This window comes from Podarcis tiliguerta (assembly GCF_965153285.1).
Source record: "Podarcis tiliguerta genome assembly, chromosome: 18".
In the NCBI taxonomy this organism is placed as follows: Eukaryota; Metazoa; Chordata; class Lepidosauria; order Squamata; family Lacertidae; genus Podarcis; species Podarcis tiliguerta.
This window is the reverse complement of record NC_139551.1, coordinates 9,762,946-9,786,691: the sequence shown is the minus strand read 5'-3', so window position 1 is coordinate 9,786,691 and position 23,746 is coordinate 9,762,946. Positions and strand designations below refer to the sequence as shown.

Below are 23,746 nucleotides of genomic sequence, written 5' to 3'. Positions count from 1 at the left end.
TCACCTCTGGCCAGTGAAACGGGATAATGTTTTCTGGTGTGCCTCAGTGAACTTGAGTGCTGTTCAATTCTATGGTTATATATGCCAGAAACAGGGTCACAAGAACCTGAAATTTGCACCAGCTGTAGCCTAAGGCAAGCTGGCAGGTGCTTCACACAGAAGTTTAGCAAGCCGCTCGGTGTAGTTCCTCCCCTCCTTTAAAAGTTTGGGGTGGGGCTTGGGGAAAGAGTGGAAGACCCTTTGGTGGGGACAGGTGAGGGGCGGGTGAGGTGTAAAAGGGCAGGTGAGGTGGGGAGCAAATGGTGTATTATTATTATTATTATTATTAAATTAATTTATTTATACTCCGCCCATCTGGCTGGGTTTCCCCAGCCACTCTGGGCAGCTCCCAATTGAGTGTTATACAGCATTAAATATTAAAAACTTCCCTAAACAGGGCTGCCTTCAGATGTCTTATGCAGTGGTACCTCTGGGTGCGAACGGGATCCATTCCGGAGCCCCGTTCGCATCCTGAAGCAAACGCAACCCGCATCCGTGGGACACGATTTGCCGCTTCTGCGCATGCGTGTGACGTTGCTTTGAGCGTCTGCGCATGCGCAAGCAGTGAAACCCGGAAGTAATGCACTCCATTATTTCCGGGTCGCCGTGGAGCGCAACCCGAAAATACTTAACCTGAAGCTACTTCAACCCGAGGTATGACTGTAGTAATTATCGTATTTTTTGCTCTATAGGACACACTTTTTCCCCTTCAAAAAGACGCCATAGCCCCGCACCCCTCTCCCGGCTGGAGAAGTGACGTGCGACTATGGCAGCAGCCTCTCCGCTGCGCCTTTCCGCTGCTCTCTGACCTGCTCTTTGGGGCTGGTGGTGGGCTTCCCCCCGCCAGCCCCAAAGAGCAGGTTGAAAGGAACCTGAAGCCTGGAGAGCAAGAGGGGTTGGTGTGCACCGACCCCTCTCGCTCTCCAGGCTTCCAAGGTAGCCGCCTGAACGCACCTCAAACGGCACCTTGTTTTAGAGCGGGAAAACAAGAGGGGGAAAATTCTCCCTCTCTCTGCGCAGCGCCTCCTGCGGCTTCGCTGAAGGGGTGCTGGGCAGAATTTTTTTTTCTTGTTCTCCCCCCTCTAAAACAAGGTGCGTCCTATTGTCCGGTGCGTCCTATGGTGCGAAAAATACGGCGGTATTACTGTGATAACAAGAGGGTTGAGATGAGCCCTCTAGGCTTCCACGGAGCAGGGAAGTGCTTTTCAAACCTTCTCCTGCCTTTTTCCTTCCCCCCAGATCCTGCTCATTGCTTTCCTGAAGGTGATTGACGAAGGCAGCCACATGGTCATGATGGAGTGTCCGGAAACAGTGAACACCCTTTTGCACGAGTTCCTGTTATGGGAGCCGGAGGCCGTCCCAGCCGCGGAGGGAAAAGAAGCAGAGAAGAAATAAGAAATAAAAAAACCAAAACCCTTAACAGCTCCTTCGTGAAACTAGCGGCCCGATCACGTTGCTGCTTCCAGAAGGGTGTTTTTTTCTGGTTTGGAGCCTGCGGCAGTAGAAGGTGCGGCTGTGGCCGGCGGACACCTCCTCCCTGCAATGTGGGACGGGCGGAAAAGGCTCTTTCCTCCTCCTCCTCCTCCGCAGAGAAGCGGACTGGACCTTCGTGGGCTGGGCACATGCAGGGTCGCGGCCGAGTGAGGTGGACCCTCAAGACGGGCGGGAGAGAAGGGGTCGGCCGCTCCCCGAGCTTTCGCCCTCGCCTTCCCCCTTGCAGTGTCCTCGTTCGTTTTTTCACGCTCAGCCTCTGGAAGGCTGCAGAAAAGAGGTTGTGGCTCTTCCGCAGGACCTGTCCCAAGATGGCAACCTCAACTCCGTTTGGGAGCCGGCCAAGCTGACTTGGGTGCGATGGAACCCACCCGGATTTGTGTACACAACTTATTAAATCGGCAACCCTGCTCCCCCCGAATTCCCTCTGCCCCTCAAAGGCCCACCGGGTGTGGTAAGCAAATTCTCCACATTGGCTGAGCCAGGAAGGAGAAGGCAGTGGGGAGATTTGAACACTTGTCCATTGCTTGAGACAAGCACCAGGGCTAGGTTCTGCCATGGGGCCAGGCGTCCCCAAGCCCCTCGCAAAGAGGTTCAGGGGGCAGGGCTCCCCCCGGTATTTACTCATCCATCAAGCACCTCTTCCCCTTCGCTTCACATCGCCTCCAAACCTCTGCATTCTCTGGGCAGAAGTTCTTGGAGCCCTTCTGGAGTTTGGGGGTTCGCTTCTGGTCTTTGGCAGCTTGTAAATGTACTGTGAAAAACTGCAGCACCCAAAGGTATTTCAGGGTAAAGGCACCTCTGCTCTCCACAATCTTTGGCACTTTGGTTGGGAGAGCCCCGTAACTGAGTAATTCCTTATTTTGCCAGTGCCCGATTCCTCCGTATCAAACCTTTAGAACACTCCCCTTCCCCATTCAGCAGGAGAAATGAAAAGGAGTTCTGGTTGGGAGTGTGGCTTTTGTTTCATTTTGTTCATCTTAGGAACAGCTGCTCTGGCCTAATGATAAAGGCTTGGATCAGAAGGAAGCGGCAGGGCACAGAAAAAGGCAACTTCTCAAATTCTGCTCCTTGATGTTGCCGCTCCAAAATCTGGCGAGGCTTTTTTTTTTTTTAATAAATAATTTTTATTCAATTTTTCCAAATATAAAATTTATACAATTCATACATCTTTTTTTTTATATCCATTCTCTTTTTTGACTTCCCTCAACTTGACTGATACTCCTTCCCTTCTTAATTTCTTAAACATTTCTAAAACCTTACTTCTATTATTTTTATAAATTACATCTCATTTTACTCATATTCTAACGTTTCTTGTTACAGGGCTTCATTAAGGCTTACAAGCGTTATTTGATTTTCACTTACTTTGTGCATATACTCTGTAAACTTTTCCCAATCTTCTATAAATCTCTGGTCTCGTCGATTTCAGATCCTTCCCGTCAGTCTATCAAGTTCTGCATAGTCCATCATCTTCATTCTCCATTCTTCTAAAATCTGGCGAGGCTTGGGGGGAAAAGGGCAGAAATCCAGATGGAACGGGGGTGGGAGACTGTTTTGGTTTTGTGGGCTGGAACCTGATCAGGACGGGCCTCGCACGCTGAATTTGACCCCCCAATCGCATGGCATCGCTATGATAGCACAATAGGCAGGTGAGCCCCGCATCTCACCTCGAAATTGGCAGGTGCCTTTTCTTCCTCTCCCCCACTCGCTTAAATGAGCGGCTTCAAACAGCTTTAAGCACCGCTCATCAGCTGGAATTAAGCCCCACTGGCTTTTCTGCCATAAGGCTCTCTTCCCAGCCAGTGCAGGATTAGACCCTGCACCCGCTCATCCATGAACATCAGCGGTGCCAGCAGGTGAGCAGCGGGGAGGCATGGTTTGGGGAAGATGGCAACACAGGCCTGCAGGCCAGAGATTCCTGACATCTAAGCGTTCGCCTTACTCAACAACACACCCAGCGCAGAGACATTTGCAGCCATTAAAAAAAATAAAATAGTATTCCAGCGTTTTGCTGGGTTTGAATCGTTTACTCGCAATGACTTCACCACCTCTCCCAATCCTAACTTTGTATGTGCTCTTCTTGATGGTTGGTTTGTTTTTTCACCAACCCCAGAACCTGCCGAGCCACAATGTGGGGTACATTCACACAAGCCACAGTGCGGTGGGCAGAGACAGATCAGTTCTGGATGACAGTTGTGCCCTGCCTGATAACTCTCTTTTGTCCCAAATTAGATTTTAAAAAATTATTATTTGATCCTGCCGCGGGCAGGCCTCCCTGACTCAGGACTTCTATAAGCAGCTCCAAAAAGCCCCTGTTATTTGGTTGGAACAATTCACACGCACCCACACCCACACCCTGACCATTTCAAATGCTATCTCCATCCACTCTACACCATTACCTGCCTACCCTAATCCAACTCAAGGTCATGTCAGAGGGTATGGGATTGCAGTTTGGGATTCTGGAGTTCCAAGGCAGAATGTGTGTGAATACCCACCACAACGACCAAACCCTTGTTGCGCAACCACGGACGGGCAGCCAGACTTTGCTTGTTATGAGCACCCAAAAGCAAACCAGTGTCGAGCCTCCTTAGTAGCATCGTAACCATAATAAGCAGCTTAATACCTTTTTAAATTATTTTTAAAAAAATCTGTATTCTTAGGAGACTGTTTTAACCAGCTTGGAAATTGATCCATGGTTTTGTTTTTATTTATTTTGAGGGGCGGGGGAGCCTGCTGCTGTGAGTTCCACAGATCCACAGGCTCTTTCCAGCCGGGAGACGAAACGGGATTGTGCGATAAGTGTCACCCTAGACTCTCAAATAAAAGTATTATATTCTCAACAGATAAAGGAGTCGTTTCTTGGATCTGCAGAAAAGAGTCAAGACGGTAGAGGCTTGGGAGGATAAGTCTCCGACACCGCTGTGGAACCTTCCTATCACTGAGGGCCACATTTCCTTCCGAGAAACTTTCTGGGGGCCAACGGCAGGTAGAACAAATAGGAAATTTGCTTTTGTGCAGTAGGGCTGGTACCTACCCTCTTGTGTCTCCTTTCAGGCAGTCGAACGACCCTGCAATGGAGGTTTGCTTGAGCCTTTCTGACATCTTCAGCCTTTACCACAAAGCAGACTAGAAACTTGTCGCTTCCAAGTGAAAGAATGAGGAAACCATAGTTGGCAAGGGGACTCCTAAAGGTCAACTAGACCACCCCGCCACTGGAGGACGGAACTCTAGGGCAGCCCCCGCAGATGGCTGTGCAGCTTGGAGAAATCAAGGAAGGAAGAGCTCATCCACACCTCAAGGTTATTCCTGAAATTTTCAAAAAATTAATCATTGTTAAAAATTGTTATAAATCCAGCTCCTTTTGGGCTTTCCATAGTCCTGGTGCTGTTTTGAAGTCTGCGTGCTCAGAGGTGATGGTTGGGCAAAAGATGGCCAGCCATAAACTGCAGGTCCTGGGCATGTTTAGCCTGGAGAAGAGGAGGTTAAGGGGTGATATGATAGCCATGTTCAAATATATAAAAGGATGTCACCTAGAGGAGGGAGAAAGGTTGTTTTCTGCTGCTCCAGAGAAGCGGACACGGAGCAATGGATCCAAACTACAAGAAAGAAGATTCCACCTAAACATTAGGAAGAACTTCCTGACAGTAAGAGCTGTTTGACAGTGGAATTTGCTGCCAAGGAGTGTGGTGGAGTCTCCTTCTTTGGAGGTCTTTAAGCAGAGGCTTGACAACCATATGTCAGGAGTGCTCTGATGGTGTTTCCTGCTTGGCAGGGGGTTGGACTCATGGCCCTTGTGGTCTCTTCCAACTCTAGGATTCTAAAGCAGGGGTGGGTGGGTGTGCCAGGGTGGAATGGATGCCCTCACAGTGGCCCGTTTCAATTCTTAGGTTCTCCTCCTCCCTTCTGAAAAGAGCTGCGAGAGCAGAGGACGGAAGCCACATCGCCCACCAGGGGCAGGAGGAGTGGGGTGGGGGGTGAGGAAAGAGGACAGGAGGCCACAGGTTTCTGCCTGATCCTAGAAAAACATTTAATTTTTCACCAACTCTACATGATCCGAAGGAAAGGTGGACCGAATGAGAAAGCTACATATAAAAAAAGTACAAAAGTATAAATTACAGAATTAAAAACAGTAAAAGCACATGTCCGACGGCTACATATATATGTGTTTCTGAGAAGGGCACAGGAGACCCTGTTTAAAGAGAGAGAGATGAACATTCAGTTCTGTCAATGAGCATCAAGAGCGAATTCAAGCTTGTCCAACACTGATCCTTTTCTCCTGTTGAGACATTGGGGAATCCAGTGGCAGGGAGTTCCACATTCCCCATGAACTCCCAACTCCAAGCCAAGCTGGACCGGGGCGGGGAGCCAACAAGGTAAGTCCTAGCCCAGGCATCCTCAACCTCGGCCCTCCAGATGTTTTGAGACAACAATTCCCAGCATCCCTGACCACTGGTCCTGCTAGCTAGGGATCATGGGAGTTGTAGGCCAAACATCTGGAGGGCTGAGGTGGAGGAAGCCTGTCCTAGCCCAACGCCTCGGGCATAATGTGACAACTGCCTTGACCAGGCCACGGGCATCGTGTCGGGTCCAGGTGGTTGGGTGCTGGCCGCGCCGAGAGCCTCGCGAGCCTGGTAGCTGTCACTGGCCTGTGCGGATGTCTGCGGGGCGCAGCTGCCGCTCCCCCTCTGCCAGGAAGATCTGCATGGCTCTGTGAAGGAGGTGGGTGCCCAGGCAGTGCCTCCGCCTCATAGGCCAGCCTGCCACGATGCCGTAGTAATTCCCTTTCTTCTGATTGGTCAGCATCTTCAGCCCTGAAAGAAGACACAGGGGGAGCGTGATTTCCCTAGATCTCCCAGTGGCTTTCGATACCACTGACCACGGTATATCCCCGCCCCCCCCCGGAACAGATGTCTGAATTAGAACTGGGCGGGGGGTAGCAATGTGGTGGTCCCAGTCCTATTCAGATGACCGCTTCCAGGAAGTGCTGCTTGACCCTATGGAGCTATGAGCTATGATCTCTCTGTCTTATTTATTTATTTAGTAATTAAACCGCCCTATTCCCACAGGTCTCAGGGCGGTTCACAAGATGGAAAACCACAACATAAAATACAAAATGCATAATCAAAATAAAAGCAACAATAATAAATTAATTATAATTATTATTATTATTTTATTATTTATACCCCGGCCAGAGTCGGGCTCAGTACAATAAAAAACGTAATAGGGGAGGAAAGCAACAACAAAACAATTTAAAATACAGGTTAAAATGCAATTTAAAATGCAGCCTCATTTTAAAAGTAGCCCATGGGTCAAAATCGCAAGGGAAGGGAAAACATAAGGGTCAGACTGAGTCCAAACCAAAGGCCAGGTGGAACAGCTCTGTCTTGCAGGCCCTGCGGAAAGATGTCAAGTCCCGCAGGGCCCTGGTCTCTTGGGACAGAGCGTTCCACCAAGTAGGGGCCAGTACTGAAAAGGCCATGGCCCTAGCTGAGACCAATCTAACCACCTTGTGACCTGGGACCTCCAAAGTGTTATTATAATAACAACACAATAATCCCCCCTTCCCTGACACATTTTAAAAGGGCACATCCTCAATGTGGGGATCAAACCCACGACCCTGAAATTACCGTATTTGTCGCTCCATTGGACGCACCGGACCATAGGAGGGGGAGAACAGGGAAATTTTTTTTTCTTGTTTTCCCCCTCTAAAACAAGGTGCGTTCAAGGTACATTCACCAGAGCTTGTGGGGCTGGCGGTGGGGGGAAATCGCTGCTTTCCCCCACCGCCAGCCTCAAAGATCCCTGAAGCCTTTTGTAATGGTTCTAGAGATTGCTTGTGCGTAAATTGCCTTTACTCATGGCTAGCTTGCATGGTTGAACCCTTTCTGACAGGGCAGCCTCTATTTCGTGGCTGCTTCAGTCACTGGCAGAATCCGTCAGTGGGCGTTTCTTAAACCTCTTCCAACATAAAAGCTGCTTGACGCCCAGTCTCCTCCCCCGTTGCCTGCGCGAAAGCTTTCTGCGCAGGGTGGGTGTGGGCAAAGGAGCACTTGTCCCCTCTCCGCTGGTCTCCTGCGAAGAGTCCTGGAGCCACCTCTCTGCTTCCTCTATCTCCTCCCCTTCTCCACTGGTGTTACGCTGATTTCCTTCCCCAGCGTACGGGCTATCCCTCCTCCTACTGGGGCCCTCTCCACCATCATCCGGGAGCCCTCTCACCTCCTCCTGCTCCGATGGCAGTTCCCTGACACCTTTGGAGCGCAGCGCCCCGCCGCCCTGCAGAGGCTTTGCGCACAGCCATCCCCAAGCTAGAGCAGCGAAACGGAGCCCTCCGTCTCGCCGTTCTGGCTTGGGAACAGCCTTGCTAGCCTCTGCAGGACAGCGGGGTGAAGGCACCCCGCTGCCCTGGAGAGGCTTTGCGCGCAGCCATCCCCAAGCTAGAGCAGCGAGACAGAGCCCTCCGCAGTGCTCCGTCTTCCTGTTCTGGGTTTGGGCTTAGCGGCGCAGCCTGCATTCGCTCTATAGGACGCACACACATTTCCCCTTAATTTTTGGAGGGAAAATGTGCGTCCTATAGAACGAAAAATACGGTAAGAGGCTCATGCTCTACCGACTGAGGCATCCTGGGAAGGAGCCTGCCCTTCCGCCTTAGCCCCGTCTGGCAAGCGCCTTACCGATGGCATCCACCATGCAGGCTTCTCTTGTGTAGGCTTCCACCGGAATGACATTCTGGAAACAATGCATGGAGATGACTCCCTGCCCACTGGCCCAGATTTCCAGGATATGCTGGACTTTGGAGCAGGCCTGGAGGAAAGGAAGGGAGCAGGTTAGTGGCAGAAAACAAGTCTTTGCTTTCAGATCTGTTTCAAGGACACTGACAAACTGGAACGTGTCCAGAGGAGGGCAACCAAAATGGTCAAAGGCCTGGAAACGATGCCTTATGAGGAGCGGCTAAGGGAGCTGGGCATGTTTAGCCTGGAGAAGAGGAGGTTAAGGGGGGATATGATAGCCATGTTGAAATATATAAAAGGATGTCACATAGAGGAGGGAGAAAGGTTGTTTTCTGCTGCTCCAGAGAAGCGGACACGGAGCAATGGATCCAAACTACAAGAAAGAAGATTCCACCTCAACATTAGGAAGAACTTCCTGACAGTAAGAGCTGTTCGACAGTGGAATTTGCTGCCAAGGAGTGTGGTGGAGTCTCCTTCTTTGGAGGTCTTTAAGCAGAGGCTTGACAACCAGATGTCAGGAGTGCTCTGATGGTGTTTCCTGCTTGGCAGGGGGTTGGACTCGATGGCCCTTGGGGTCTCTTCCAACTCTAGGATTCTATGATTCTAAGACAGGATGCCCACCTCTGCCAAAAGGGGCCGGACTCATCCTGACGCTTCTGAAAGATGGCAGTCCTCTTGAGCAGCCCATGCACACAGCTTCAAAGGGTCTTGGACCCCTTTGCTCCTCCCAAATGGGGGTGGGGGGTGAAATGGACTGGGCCCGAGCTGCCCCAGCCTCCTCTACCACATGAGAGTGCAGGTGAGGCACCCAACCGCCCATCCACCTGCCTACACCTGGCTCCCTTTGAGCCATAGAGGGGACTTGGGTGCCACTGCCTGGCACGGAGAGGGTGCGTGGGCTGGGTCTGCTGTTGTCCCCCAGCTCCTGGCCTCAGCTTGGGCCCCATCTCCTCCCGCGCACAGGCCTCGGAAGAGGTTGTCAGACTGGAGGGTGGGGTGGCGAGGCTCACCTTGGAACTAGCTAACATGGAACAGGTTTATTTACCAGCACGATGCACAATTCAGCCAAACGCTTTGTGGGAAACATCACAAGTAGCAAATTGGGCAAGCCTGTATTGATAGAAATAGTGTGCCTGGACACGAAAGCTCATACCAATAACAAACTTAGTTGGTCTCTAAGGTGATACTATGGGATGCGGGTGGCGCTGTGGGTTAAACCACAGAGCCTAGGGCTTGCCAATCAAAAGGTCGACTGTTCGAATCCCCGTGATGGGATGAGCTCCCCTTGCTCGGTCCCTGCTCCTGCCAACCTAGCAGTTCAGAAGCACACCAAAAAGTGCAAGTAGATAAATAGGTACCGCTCCGGTGGGAAGGTAAACGGCATTTCCGTGCGCTGCTCTGGTTTGCCAGAAGCAGCTTAGTCATGCTGGCCACATGACCCGGAAGCTGTACACCGGCTCCCTCGGCCAATAAAGCGAGATGAGCGCTGCAACCCCAGAGTCGGTCGCGACTGGACCTAATGGTGAGGGGTCCCTTTACCTTTAGGGTGCTACAGGAAGGAATTTTTTAAATTTTATTTCGACTATGGCAGACCAACACGGCTACCTACCCGTGACTAGAACTGTATTGATAGTTAGCGAAAACTATAAACATACTTCTGGGAATAGTGATACAGTGGTACCTCGGGTTAAGAACTTAATTAGTTCTGAAGGGCTGTTCTTAACCTGAAGCACCACTTTAGCTAATGGGGCTTCCTGCTGCTGCCACGCCACCGGAGCACGATTTCTGTTCTCATCCTGAAGCAAAGCTCTTAACCTGAAGCACTATTTCTGGGTTAGCGGAGTCTGTAACCTGAAGCGTATGTAACCTGAGGTGCCACTGTATTGTTATATTACTGGTCCTTATAAATGTTGTATTTTGCTACAAAAAAGAGAAAAGACCGCAAATATCCAACTCTCCACTCAACAGCCAACTCATACAATACTCTCAGGGCAGACTGTATAACAGCAAGCAGGGAGCCCCTTACTGTGACTCCACTGGCGTTATTTATCAGCTTAAAGAAGTTATTTCGGCTCAGTAGGACTTATTCTCAGGTAAGCACACAAGCCAAGCGCTCAAAGCAGGGGAGGGCCAGAGAAGAGAGCGCAGCACCACCCTGGGCTTTGCTCTGTCTGCACCTGTCTGCCTTGTTTCCTCCGGCTCTGCTGGTAGTGCGTCAAGGCTTCGTAGAGGTGGCAGTAAGGCCGAGAGCGCTTCCCCTTGCCCACGTAGAAGATGGCGCTGATGAATGTCCGGAAGCACTCGGCCCGGCTGATGTACTGGCTGCGGAAGGGCAGGTTCTGGGTCACCCTGTCGGGCACAGGCAGAAGGGCAGAGTTAACTGGCGGAACTCTCCGCCACAGGAGGCAGCGATGGACCAACAACCGGCTGTCTACCAGCTCCATCTGGTATGCAGGCTGAGACCCTCCCTGCCCACAGACTGTCTCGCCAGAGTGGTGCATGCTCTGGTTATCTCCTGCTTGGACTACTGCAATGCGCTCTACATGGGGCTACCTTTGAAGGTGACCCAGAAACTGCAATTAATCCAGAATGCGGCAGCTAGACTGGGGACTGGAAGTGGCCGCCAGGACCACGTAACAACCGGTCCTGAGAGATCTGCATGGGCTCCCAGTACGTTTCCCAGAACAATTCAAAGTGTTGGTGCTGACCTTTAAAGCCCTAAACAACCTCGGTCCAGTATACCTGAAGGAGCGTCTCCACCCCCATAGTTCTACCGGACACTGAGATCCAGCACCGAGGGCCTTTTGGCAGTTCCCTCATTGTGAGAAAACAGCTGGGGACCCAAGTTTGGGAAACCCTAATCTAGTCCAACCCCTGCAATGCTCGAACCCACAACCCTGAGGTTAAGAGACTTGTGCTCTACCAGCTGACAAGCTCTTCTCCATTTGAGCTGGTGATCAGATGGGGCTCTGAGGCCATGGAACAGAGGCAAAGGGAGAGCCCCAAGCCCTTTCCTTGCATGGCCAGAGCGGCCTGACAACACCCTGAGGGTTCTGTTCCGTGGAGAAGACTGCACGCTGTCAAACTATACCCTCAGTCTTTGCCCAAAACTCAGCTGAGTCTGAAAAGGTAGGAATTGCCTCCTCCCCCCCCCCCCAGGGGCAGCTGAGACGGCAGAGTCGGGGAAAAGCTTCCACACCTGGGATCCAGGAGCAGGTAGTTGAAGCTGGACTTGAGAAGACCCTCCCTCCACTTGCGGCTCTTGTCCGGCTGGTCGAACTGCCTGGACAAAGCCATCTCGTCCTCCTGGCCATCTGGGATCTGGTAAGTGTCCAGGGCAGAAGACAATTCCGGGCTGTAGCCTGGAGGCAAGTGAAGAAGAGACATCGCCACCCCCACCAAAACAGAGAAGTTTGTTAACACATGGTGGAGAGAGGCACACGACACACAACAATAAAAGAAGGATGGAATACAGTGGTGCCCCGCAAGACAAATGCCTCGCAAGACGAAAAACTCGCTAGACGAAAGAGTTTTCCGTTTTTTGAGTCGTTCCGCAAGACGAATTTCCCTATGGGCTTGCTTCTCAAGACGAAACGTCTTGCGAGTTCTTGCGAGTTTGTTTCCTTTTTCTTAAAGTCGCTAAGCCGTTAATAGCCACTAAGCCGTTAATAGCCGCTAAGCCGTTAATAGCCGCTAAGCCGCTAATAGCCGTGCTTCGCAAGACAAAAAAACCGCAAGACGAAGAGACTCGCGGAACGGATTAATTTCATCTTGCGAGGCACCACTGTATTATCTCAATATATGATCACAGGGGAGAGACTTTGTTATCTCATGCACAAGCAGAATAGGGCTGATTGATATATCATCCTGAACTGGTTTGAAGTCCACATCGTGATATCGGTTTCATAATTTTGGACCTGGCAATATATCACGAATCGTGTGTGTGTGTGTGTGTGATGCAAAAATCACAATGTGGGAAAACTGTGAAGCCAGCCCGTGCCTCTACACAGCTCCATTCTTATGTCAGATGTTGTGATATACAGTCATACCTTGGGTTAAATCTTTTCAGGTTGTGTCACGCGGTGAACCGGAAGTACCGGAAAAGGTTACTTCCGGGTTTCGCCGCTCACGCATGTGCAGATGCTCAAAATGGCGTCACGTGCATGCAGAGAAACAGCGAATCGTGACCAGCGCAGAGGCAGGTTGCGTTCTGCTCATGTTGCAAATGGGGCTCCGGAATGGATCCTGTTTGCAACCAAAGGTACCACTGTATCAACATTTCATGATGTTTAGCTGGTGATATATTGCGATGTTGAAAACCAGGTATCGCCCAGCCCTAGATCGGAACAGGTGTAAGTGTGTGTGGTGGTGGGGATTCGTGTATTACTATTATTATTTTTAACAGGAGCTCTAAGCCCCTTAGCCTGCAAATTAGAATCAGCAAAGGCGATATGTAAACCACTCCCCCCCCCCAACTTTAAAGACATGTCAGTTAAAGGCAAAGAAGCACATGGGATGCCCTTTCTGGAGATGACCCTGGAGCACAGCTGTCAACTTTTCCCTTTTCTAGTGAGGAATCCTATTCGGAATAAGGGAATTTCCCTTAAAAAAAGGGAAACGTTGACAGCTATGCCCTGGACGGGTTGAACCCGGGACCTTCTGCATGCAGAGCAAGGCCTCCATCAATGGGCTGAGGCCACCCCCCACCCCCAGGCAAGGCAGCGACCCACCTGCAGACCCCTTCCGGGCCTTGGTCTTCGGGTCGCTCATCAGCTTTTCAAGTAGCTGCAGGTAAATTTTCCTGGTGAGTCCCGTTACAGGACCCGGGTTGACGCCAAAGTCTCGAAGCTGCCGGACTAGCGCTTCGTCTGAGAGGTGGCTCAGCTCAGAGGCAGCTGGTGGAGAGCTGCTGCCCGCATCTGCCGGCCCGGCTGCTTGACCGGTGTATGCCCGCCAGTCGTAGATGACGGTGTCTTCGGAGCTGGTGGTGTTGGCCACGGAGTCGTCCGTGCAAGGGATGTGGCGCTCCACGAGGGCGTGCCCTTCATCCTCGTAAAGGTATTCCACAGGCTCAGTGGTGCTCAGGTTCACGGGCCGGCCACCAGGCGACAGCTGGACATCTTGGGCAATGGGACTCATCCGTCCAGACGGGCAGGTGGACACTCTCGGTGCAGGCAGCCGGCTGAAGCTCACTCGCGAGCGATTGGCCTGCCTCTTGGTCCTACCACGCCTGGCACTTAGCCGCTTAGGTTCACCCCGAGGCAGCACAGCATCCAGGCTTTCTTGGGCACCATTCCTTGGTGGCAGCTTCTCCTCCTTCAAAGGAAGCTCTTCCCCTGAATCTGCCGCACGGTCGCTGCCACATTTGGTGTCAGAACGGTCACGTCCTCTGCAAACATCTCTCGCAGAACTTCCTGGTGTATCCGGGCTGATGAGAGGGCAGCCCGAAGGGAGGGACGCTGAGCAGCTGCCTGGCTCACAGCTGCTGAGACCAGCCCCTATTAATAAGGTGTCATCGAGTTCACCATTCTTGCCTCCAGCCGCACCAGGCAGGCCGCTGTTCCTTGGGCCAGCGGAACGATCCTGCCTATCGCCGGAGGCCAGAACCTGCCCTCTAGGGTTTCTCATCCGCCTGGGACGCTGCGGCACCTCCAGGGTCTCATCGAAGAGGGAGGAGGAAGAGCTGGCATTGTGCGCGGCCGAGGCCATCATGCGGCTTTTGGTTCGGGGCGTAACGTGCCGGGGGCTTTGGTGGGGCTGGAGCAGCGGTGAATGGCAGACCCTGGTCGCCAGCATCATTGACCTCAGCTTGGCCTCCAAGCCGGCAGGCTCTTCTTCTCTGGTGCTTGGAGGTGTTTGGTGAGGGACAGCCATTGTTTCAGCCGCATCCCAGACCACCCCGGGAGGGACAGGGCTCTCATTCCCCAGCGAAGATGTCTCTTCAGATGCCTTCTGTATGAGCACCGTTTCTGGAGTCCACAACTGCCCCTCCACATCCTTGCTGCTCATGGAGTGAAATCCTCTCCTTTCCTCTGTACTCAACCTTTCCTGCGCTTCGGGTGACCCACTCCCATTTAGTTTGCCCTGCTGTTCCCAGGTACCAACTCTCCCAACGATGGGAGAGGAAATTTCCGAAAGCTGCTCGTTCTCTGCTCCAGAAATCCTCGGCTTCTGCGTTTCCCTCAACGGCGGAGACTTCGTGCCTTGGCTCCCCCACTTCTGCAAAGGGCATTTTGCAAGAACCTGGGATGTTTGGGAGAAACCCGGCTGCCCGCCGTTCTTGGGCCGTTCGTCCTTTCCAAAGCAGACCAGGTCCAAAGGCTGGCTCCCAGGGCATGTGTTGGAAGAAGCCCCCTTACAACCAATTCTGTCACACAAATGTCTCAGGCGCTCAGACCTAGCGGGAGAATTCCCCTTGCTAAATGCCTCAACCGGCTCTCCGGAGCTGCTTCCCGGTCCTCTGGAAGACAATTCTGACATTAAACTGCTGCTCCCAGTGTTGTGGGAGCTGAACATGGAACAGGTGAAGCTGGCTTCCCATCCCTCCTGGTTCTGAGCCTCGCTGCAGCGGAGTGCTTCCGTAGTGCTTGCGTAACATTCGCTGTCGCATGAGGCATACTGGCCACTGCTTGATCTTTCACTAAATGATTCGGCTCGTTCGGCGCCTCCGCCCAGATTCCCACAGCCGCTAGGCAGGAACTCCGCATTGACCACGACCGTCTTTTCCAGGTCCGAGACGGCTGCAGCGTTCTCCCGGGTGAACAGGTAGGCGTGATCGGGCGAGGTGACGTCCAGCCCTTCGTGGCCCGTGGCTCTCACCACAAGGTCTGGGTCTAGGAAGCTGCCATAGTGGGAGAGGTTGAAGGTGGCGTTGGGATCCGGCATGCCGGCAACAGGATCTGCTTCACATTCGGACACAACTGCATGAGTGGGAGAGGACCTGGGGATCTCCTGGGATCTGTTAGCGTTTTGTATTTCGAGGCTCGCTCTCAGCTTGCGGTCGATTAAAGTGGAGGGGGGAAATACGCCATCTGGAGGCAAAGGGGACCCCTTAGCTGTAGTGCTCTGGACGCAAGGAGTTTGGATTGTGCCAAGATCTGCTTTGAGGGGCCCGAGTCCTCTGATGTGAAAACCCCGTCTTGCCAAGGGATTGGGGGCTGGCTGCCCAAGCATGCCACCCAAGCCGGATGAGGCTGCCGGCTGAGCACAGAGGTCTCCCTGATCGGACAAAGTGCTGGAAGCCAAAGAACACTCCGTTAGGAACGAAGAAGCGATCCTGTCCTCAAAGGAACAAGCTTTATCTTGGCTCTTCGGAGGACGAGAAAGGAAGGTGGGTGCCTTCGCATGCTGAAGGGTCTCATCCAGAGGAGGCGGCAAGCTTCCGCCCGAGAGGATGGGGCAAGCGTCGTAAAGCCTCAAGGACCGCCCAGGGTTCAAGGTGTCTTCAGTCACAGTGGTGAGGAAGCTTTCTTCTCTTCGGGAGCCTGTAGAAAAAAGAAAGAGAGGGACAAATGAGACTAGGATTATTTAATCGGAGCCTCTGAAATTAGGGAAGTCATACGAAACAGGAGTTGCTGGCATTCTGCAGCTGTTACGGTATAGCAAACAAATGAGAATGTGAAGTTTGAAATTGGGGGATAGGATGCGAAGATAACATTGCAAGGGGGGGGCGGGGGGGAAGCTCGGATTGCTTCTCCCTACTTACTCATCCAGTGGTGCTGCCCCTCTCCAGCATCATCCAGGAATCCTTGCAAGATACGGAGGCACATCTCGTTCCCTTCCTCCAAAGCCAGGTCGATGGCAGTGTTCCCGTCCTGGGAGAAAGAAGAGGCTGGAGGACCAAGGAGCTGGGCGTCCCGCCCCCCCCAGCTAATCTGGCTTGCTAGTTCTCTCCATCCAAGTATCTCTTCCCTGCCCCTCTTTATTCCAATTAACATGGGCCAGGTAACCAAGAAACAATTTCGCAGCTTCAACTCGTCAACCGCCAGTGCTTCGGTTCTAACTACAGTGGTGCCCCGCAAGACGAATGCCTCGCAAGACGGAAAACCCGCTAGACGAAAGCGTTTTCCGTTTTTCAATGCGCTTCGCAGGACGAATTTCTCTATGGGCTTGCTTTGCAAGACGAAAATGTCTTGCGATTCTTGCGATTTTTTTCCGCTCCCAACCCCCTTTTTCTAAGGCACTAAGCTGCTAATAGCCTTTTAGCAGCTAATCCGCTAATCCCTTAAGACTTTAATAGCCGCTAATCGCCGCTAAACCGCTAATAGCGCTAATAGGGTTGCTTCACAAGACGAAAAAACCGCTAGACAAAGAGACTCGCGGAACGGATTCTTTTCGTCTTGCGAGGCACCACTGTATCTTTGCAACAACAACAACAACAACAACAACAAATTTTATTTATACCCCGCCCTCCCCGGCCAGAGCTGGGCTCAGGGCGGCTAACATCAATAAAATTTCAGTAAAAACATTAGAAAAAACGAAAAAGAAAAAACAATTTAAGATGCAATTTAAAATGCAGTCTCTTTTTAAAAGTCAAATCCATAAGGGGAGGGAAACATAAGGGTCAAACCAAAGGCCAGGTGGAACAGCTCTGCCTTGCAGGCCCTGTGGAAAGATGTCAAGTCCCGCAGGGCCCTAGTCTCTTGGGACAGAGCGTCCCACCAAGTCGGGGCCAGTGCTGAAAAGGCCCTGGCCCTAGTTGAGACCAGTCTAACCACCTTGCGACTTGGGACCCCCACGGTGTTGTCATTTGTGGACCTTAAGGTCCTCCGCGGGGCAGACCAGGAGAGGCGGTCCCGTAGTTACGTGGGCCCTAGGCTATGACTAGAAGAACTTAAAAAGAGCATGGCGGCTGGATCGGGTCATGGGGGCCCAGACAGCATCCCGTTTTACCACAGAGCCCAACAGATGCCTCAAAGGGAAACTAGCTCAACAGCAACTCTCCTTTCCCACAGTTCCAGGAACGGGAATTCAGAAGCATGGCTACCTATGAACACGGACTGTAATCCCACAAACACTCGCTTGAGGGGCTCGGGTCTGCTTGAACCTGATGTGATTTTACTTCTCAGCAGGGTGGATAAAAATCAATGATTGAAAAAATCAAATTAAAAAATCAGATTTTTTTTAAAAATTAAATTGGATTTTTAAAATAAAATGCTTTTGGAGGAAAAATCTTTCTCAAGATAGTTTTCCATTTAAGTTACATTATAGCCCAAAGGCTATTCATCAGGAAGTAAGGATTTGTCTTAGGTTTTTCATGTGTGCTAAAACAAAATCTAAGTTTTGTTTTTTTTTAATTGTTTAACCACATCAGTTAACAAACATGGATACATATGCTATAATGCTATTGTTTTAGTTAAATAGCTTAAATTGTTATTAAGGAAATGATTATTTTTCTCCTTCCAATAAAGTACAGCAGAAAAGTTCTCAAAATATAAACAGTTAACTTATTAAACCTCACAATAATTTCATAATTAGCTGTCTATGTATTTCCAATAGTGTAACCCAATCAGAAATTTTTGATATAACTGTAAAAACTACAGTTGTACCTTGGAGGTCAAACGGAATCCATTCTGGAAGTCCGTTCAACTTCCAAAATGTTCGGAAACCAAAGTGCGGCTTCTGATTGGTTGCAGGAAGGTCCTGCAGCCAATCAGAAGCTGCAGAAGCCCTGTCGGACGTTCAGCTTCCAAAAATAGTTTGCAAACTGGAGCACTCAATTCTGGATATGCAACATTTGGGAGCCAAAATGTTCGAGAATTAAGCTGCTCGAAAACAAAGGTATGACTGCACAGTCATACCTCGGGTTACAGCCGCTTTAGGTTGTGTTTTTTCTGGTTGCGGACTGCCGAAACCCAGAAGTACCGGAATGGGCTTTGCGCAGAAGTGCGTGCGGAGATGCAGGTCGCGAACGCTGCGGGTTGCGAATGTGAATCCTGCACAGATCATGTTCGTAACCCGTGCATCCACTGTATGTATGATTTAAATCAAGTCTTACTGACTAGTGATTTAAATCGTGCTTTAAATCGATTTGATTTAAATCAAATCCACCCTGCTTCCGAGTCAGCATGCAAAGGACCGTGCCAGGGTTGCATGAGGCGGGCTTTCGTGTCAGAGGTCAGTCCCAACAGAGGAGTAATCCCTGCTATCCAGGGTTGTAAAGACTGTGGAGAGAATAATTGGGTGCACTCTTCCCACCTTGGATCAATTCTATGCTGCCAGGTGCCATAAGAAAGCGGCAGAGATAGCGCAGGTTAGTGCGCACCCCAGAAATGATCTGTTTCAGCTTCTGCCTTCTGGAAAAAGGTACAGGGTTATAAAGGCCAGGGCTAGCCGCCTGAGAAACAGTTTCTACGCAAATGCAATTCTGGTTCTAAACGCAGCATAAGGGGTCTCTATAGTATAGTGTATTTTTTAGTATAGTGTATTTTTTAGTATAGTTGAGTGGTGCCCCGCAAGACGAATGCCTCGCAAGATGGAAAACCCGCAAGACGAAAGGGTTTTCCGTTTGCAGAGGCGCTTTGCAAGACGAAGTTCCCTATGGGCTTGCTTCGCAAGACGAAAAATGACGAAAAAATTTGATTTTTTCCCCCGCTCCAAAACCCCTATTTTGAATCGCTAAGCTGCTAAAAGCATTTTAGCAGCAAAACCGCTAATCTCCCAAGCGTAAAAAGCCGTTTTTAGCCCGTAAAATGTCAATAGCGCTAATAGCGCTACTCCATCAATGGGCTTGCTTCGCAAGACGAAAAAACCGCAAGAGGAAAAGACCCGCGGAACGGATTCTTTTCGTCTTGCGAGGCACCACTGTATAGTGTATTTTAAAATGGGGTTTCAGAGTTTTTAGGGGTTTTATGTAGTTTTTCAATTTCATTGTTCTGTATGGGACAATGACAATAAAGATATCGTATATCGAGTGGTATAAGGGCAGCAGGAAAGAAAGTGTCCCCGCCATCCTGTCTCCCCCCACCCAAACACACACACACACACACACACACACACACAATGGCAGGAACTCTCTGGCCTACCTGGTCTTTCAGGTGGGGGTCTCCTCCTTCCATCAGCAAGAGCTTTAGGCATGTGTAGCACCCCCAGGCCGCTGCCACATGCAAGGGGGTGAGACCGTCCACGGACCTGAATCACAAGCAAAACCTGGGCTTGCACCTTGCGCAACGTTAGGGCCCCAAGGCCTGAAGGGCGTCAAGAGTCCCGATTTATTGCAATGGCCTCTGGTCACGAACAACGGGCAGCCAAGCACCCAGCTTAGTACTGGCAGCAGCTGTCCTTCCCAGCCCCCCCCAGTCCCCACCCAGAGATTCATGCAAGGTCTGCATGCTCTATCACTGAGCTACGATCTTTCCCTTTAAAGTAAAGCAGGTCTCTGGATCTGCATGGTTCTTGACGTTAAAATTGTATAACTTGAGGTCAGACCTAAATGGCCTCGGTCCAGTATACCTGAAGGAGCGTCTCCACCCCATCGTTCTGCCTGGACGTTGAGGTCCAGCGCCGAGGGCCTTCTGGCGGTTCCCTCCCTGCGAGAAGCCAAGTTACAGGGAACCAGGCAGAGGGCCTTCTCGGTGGTGGCACCCGCCCTGTGGAACGCCCTCCCACCAGATGTCAAAGAGAACAACAACTACCAGACTTTTAGACGACATCTGAAGGCAGCCCTGTTTAGGGAAGCTTTTAATTTTTGAGGCATTACTTTATGTTAATATTGTGTTGGAAGCCGCCCAGAGTGGCTGGGGAAACCCAGCCAGATGGACGAGGTATAAATAACGTTATTGTTATTATAGACCACTGGATGTGCAGGTCAAATCTGTGTCCAGGGCAGCTGTCTACCAGCTCCATCTGGTACGCAGGCTGCGACCCTCCCTGCCCGCGGACTGTCTCACCAGAGTGGTGCATGCTCTGGTTATCTCCCACTTGGACTACTGCAATGTGCTCTTTGTGGGGCTACCCTTGAAGGTGACCCAGAAACTACAACTAATCCAGAATGCGGCAGCCAGACTGGGAATGGCCGCCGGGACCATATAACACCGGTCCTAAAGGATCTTCATTAGCTCCCAGTACGTTTCTAACCACCATTCAAAGTGTTGGTATTGACTTTTAATGCCCTAAACGGTCTTGGCCCAGGATGCCTGAAGGAGCATCTCCACCCCCATCGCTCAGCCCAGACACGGAGGTCCAGCTCTGAGGGTCTTCTGGCAGTTTCCACCCTGTGAGAAGTGAGGCTATGGACTTCCGGGTTGATGAGGTTATAGGGACCCAGGTGCCTGCCCTCTGGAATGCCCTCCCATCTGATGTCTAAGAAAAAAGTAACTATATCATCTGAAGGCAGCCACTTATAGGGATTTTTTTTTTTTGGTAATGTTTAAAGTTTTATCTTATTATATACAGTCATACCTCGGGTTACAGATGCTTCACATTGCGCGTTTTCGGGATACGGACGCGCCGAAACCCAGAAGCACTCGAATGGGTTACATCACGCATGCGCAGAAGCGCTAAATCGTGCTTCGCGCATGTGCTGAAGCGCCGAATCGCAACCTGCGTGTGCGCAGACGTGGCGCTGCGGGTTACGAACGTGCCTCCCGCACGGATCACATTTGCAACCTGAGCGTTCACTGTATGTTGGAAGCTGCCCAGAATTCCTGGGGCAACCCAGTCAGATGGGTGGGGTATAAATAGTACCGTAGTTTTCGCCCTATAGGACGCACCGTCCCATAAGGCGCACCTAGTTTTTTGGGGGGGAAATAAAGGAAAAAAAATATTTCCCCCCCCAGGCACGGGGTTGGGGAAGCCCGAGCTTCCCCCGACCCCAGCCCCCAAACAGGCAGCTCTCTGCAAGCCGTGGGAGCCCAGCGCTGGCTCCCGCTGCTTGCGAAGAGGTCCGCGAAGCCTGGACGCGCTGAGCTCAGCGCGCGCAGGCTTCAGCATGCAGGCAACTCTCCGCAAGCAGCCGGAGCAGCGCTGGGCTCCCGCTGCTTGCGGAGAGTTGCGCGAAGAATGCATTCGCCCCATAGGACGCACACACATTTCCCCTTCATTTTTGGAGGGGAAAAAGTGCGTCCTATAGGGCGAAAAATACGGTAAATTTATTTATTATTATTATTATTATTATTAAATAGGATGTCCCTATTTTCATCAGAGAAATGCTACAGGGTATTCAAGTAATCTGATGCCAAATATGTTTGCTCACACTAGATGTCCGCTGGTGGGTTCAGAGCAAATTTCCCCATGGATATAGCAGAAGGACCCTGCTGAATACCTGATATTGGGGTCTCCGCCATACCGAAGGATGAGGGCAAGGCAGCGGATTCCACTCTCCTGCTCCATGCCGGCGGCAAGGTGGATGCCAGCAATCCCCTCGGGAAGAACCAAGTTGGGGTCCGCTCCCTGCTGGAGAAGGGCTTCGACCATCCTGGGAAGCAAGGATACAGCAACTGAGAGATAAAATTCCGGGGGGGGGGGGAATAGCAAGCAAAATGGACAAAGGGACGGAGCGAGCAAGGAAAGCTAGCAGCATTCGGGACATTTTAGTTTAGAGAGAAAAAGGCGAGTGAACACAACAGAAATCTGTGAAATTATGCGGGGTGGTTCAGGGTTGTAAATATGTGTAAACAAACCCTGTTTCAGAAAGAAACTGTGTAAGGCATGGAGAAAGCAGACACGGGGACCCTGATGTTGGGAAAGATGGAGGGCACAAGGAGAAGGGGACGACAGAGGACGAGATGGTGGGACAGTGTTCTCAAAGCTACGAACATGAGTTTGACCAATCTGCGGGAGGCAGTGGAAGACAGGAGGGCCTGGCGTGCTCTGGTCCGGGGGGTCACGAAGAGTCAGACACAACTAAACGACTGAACAACAACAATTGTAACATTTAACAACTTTAAAGATGTGCCCCCCCCCGTAATTTCCGTAACATTAGAGCCTGCCTTATACTATGTGCCATTCAAGGGGCCTTCATGGAATCCTAGAGCTGGAAGGGATCTTAAGAAGTCATCCAGACCAACCCTCTGACTCAGTGCCAGATCTGCAAGGCACGAAGCAAGTGGATCGTTCGACTCCGCTTGGAGGAAAGTCCACCACCAGCCCGTCAAAGGCATCTTAGATGGCTTCAGAAATTTACATTCCACAACTCCCCCAGCAGCTTGGTTCTCTCGTGCCTAAAGATTCAAGCGGGGCATCAAGTGGGACGCAGGTGGCGCTGTGGGTTAAACCCCAGAGCCTAGGACTTGCTGATCCGAAGGTCGGCGGTTCGAATCCCCGTGATGGGGTGAGCTCCCGTTGCTCGGTCCCTGCTCCTGCCAACCTAGCAGTTCAAAAGCACCTCAAAGTGCAAGTAGATAAATAGGTACCGCTCCGGCGGGAAGGTAAACGGCGTTTCCGTGCGCTGCTCTGGTTCGCCAGAAGCGGCTTAGTCCTGCTGGCCACATGACCCGGAAGCTGTACGCCGGCTCCCTCGGCCAGTAAAGCGAGATGAGCGCCGCAGCCACTGGACCTAGTGGTCGGAGTCCCTTTACCTTTACTTATTAAAGGCAGGCACACCCTCAGCCGTGAAGAGCTATCCTCATCTCTCAGCGCAAGCGCAAACATGTCCACTGCAAGGAAAAACTCACCGTTGCAAATGATCAGCAGGAAAAGAGTTCATTTGAAGGGGATAATAGGAATAAATGTTATAAGAATTTATAAATATATGTGCATTGAATGTACAAGGCAAACACATACATAAATAAATAAATACATAAACCACATGTCCGAAACACTACAGGAAGGCAGTCTTGAAACCATTTTGACTCTCCCAATCTGACCAAATGTTTCTCTGCAAGGAGGGAGGAAATGAAAACAACTCTGTGCTCACAAATCCTGCCTTAAGGGCATATTTAAGGTGTGAATAGGGTGAGCCTGTGACCTTGACTCGGGAATTAAGATCTGCAAGCCAAGAAGCCCCCGAAACCAATTGGAGAGATTCAAGTTTTGTAATAATCAGTGCTTTTTTCTGGGGGTTCTCCAGGGTACTGGCACCCTTTTACCCCCAGAAGAAAAGCACTGATTAAAAGTGTGTCACTTACTGTAACTTCATGGCGAGTACCGGCCCCTTTTTTCTAGAAGAAAAGCCCTGGTGGTGGTGGTGGTGGTGGTGGTTGTTGTTGTTGTTATTATTATTATTATTATTATTTCAGGGGTAGTTTTTGTTTACATAAGAAAGCTTTTGCAAAGCCAGAAAGGAACAAACGAAGAAAAGAGGGCGAAGCCGCGAGAGAAATTCACATGTACACGTGAACAGGTGCATTCCCACATGCGCTTACTCGCACTCTCCGCCCGACAGAGCCTCGCGCAGCCGGACCGAGAGCGGCAGGGAGCCTGGTTCCATCCCGCCACTAGAGGGCGGCCGAGGGGCCGAGGAGGCGCCTCTGCGCATGCTCACTCCGCCGGCACATGCGCAGATTTCCCACCGGAGGCAGCGGCTACTTCCATCCCCGCGCGGCCGGCGG

The 23,746-nt window shown here is 51.2% G+C and overlaps 2 protein-coding genes across 4 annotated transcripts in view; one reads left to right on the top strand and one right to left on the bottom strand.

Annotated features, from left to right (window-relative positions):
* The window catches only part of ABHD8 (abhydrolase domain containing 8), a 39,245-nt gene extending 34,867 nt beyond the window's left edge, over positions 1–4,378 (top strand). For both annotated transcript variants that reach the window (XM_083421751.1, XM_083421752.1), the window contains exons 5-6: positions 1,279–2,630; positions 3,033–4,378. In XM_083421751.1, the coding sequence (XP_083277877.1) occupies positions 1,279–1,434 (156 nt within the window). In that variant the 3' untranslated portion in view covers positions 1,435–2,630; positions 3,033–4,378. The remainder of the gene's footprint in view (positions 1–1,278; positions 2,631–3,032) is intronic.
* A 1,153-nt stretch (positions 4,379–5,531) lies between these two features.
* ANKLE1 (ankyrin repeat and LEM domain containing 1) lies at positions 5,532–23,673 on the bottom strand (the record flags this gene model as incomplete). Of its 2 annotated transcripts, none has more annotated exons than XM_083421375.1 (9): positions 5,532–6,341; positions 8,202–8,331; positions 10,436–10,607; positions 11,458–11,620; positions 12,989–15,742; positions 15,964–16,072; positions 19,283–19,388; positions 21,520–21,672; positions 23,561–23,673. In XM_083421375.1, the coding sequence occupies 9 exons, from the start codon at positions 23,671–23,673 to the stop codon at positions 6,169–6,171; spliced, it is 3,873 nt and encodes a 1,290-aa protein (XP_083277501.1). In that variant the 3' UTR covers positions 5,532–6,168. The 2 variants fall into 2 exon arrangements, with proteins under 2 accessions (XP_083277501.1, XP_083277502.1); XM_083421376.1 differs by having other exon boundaries at positions 21,520–21,694; positions 23,561–23,626.
* Positions 23,674–23,746: the final 73 nt, after the last annotated feature.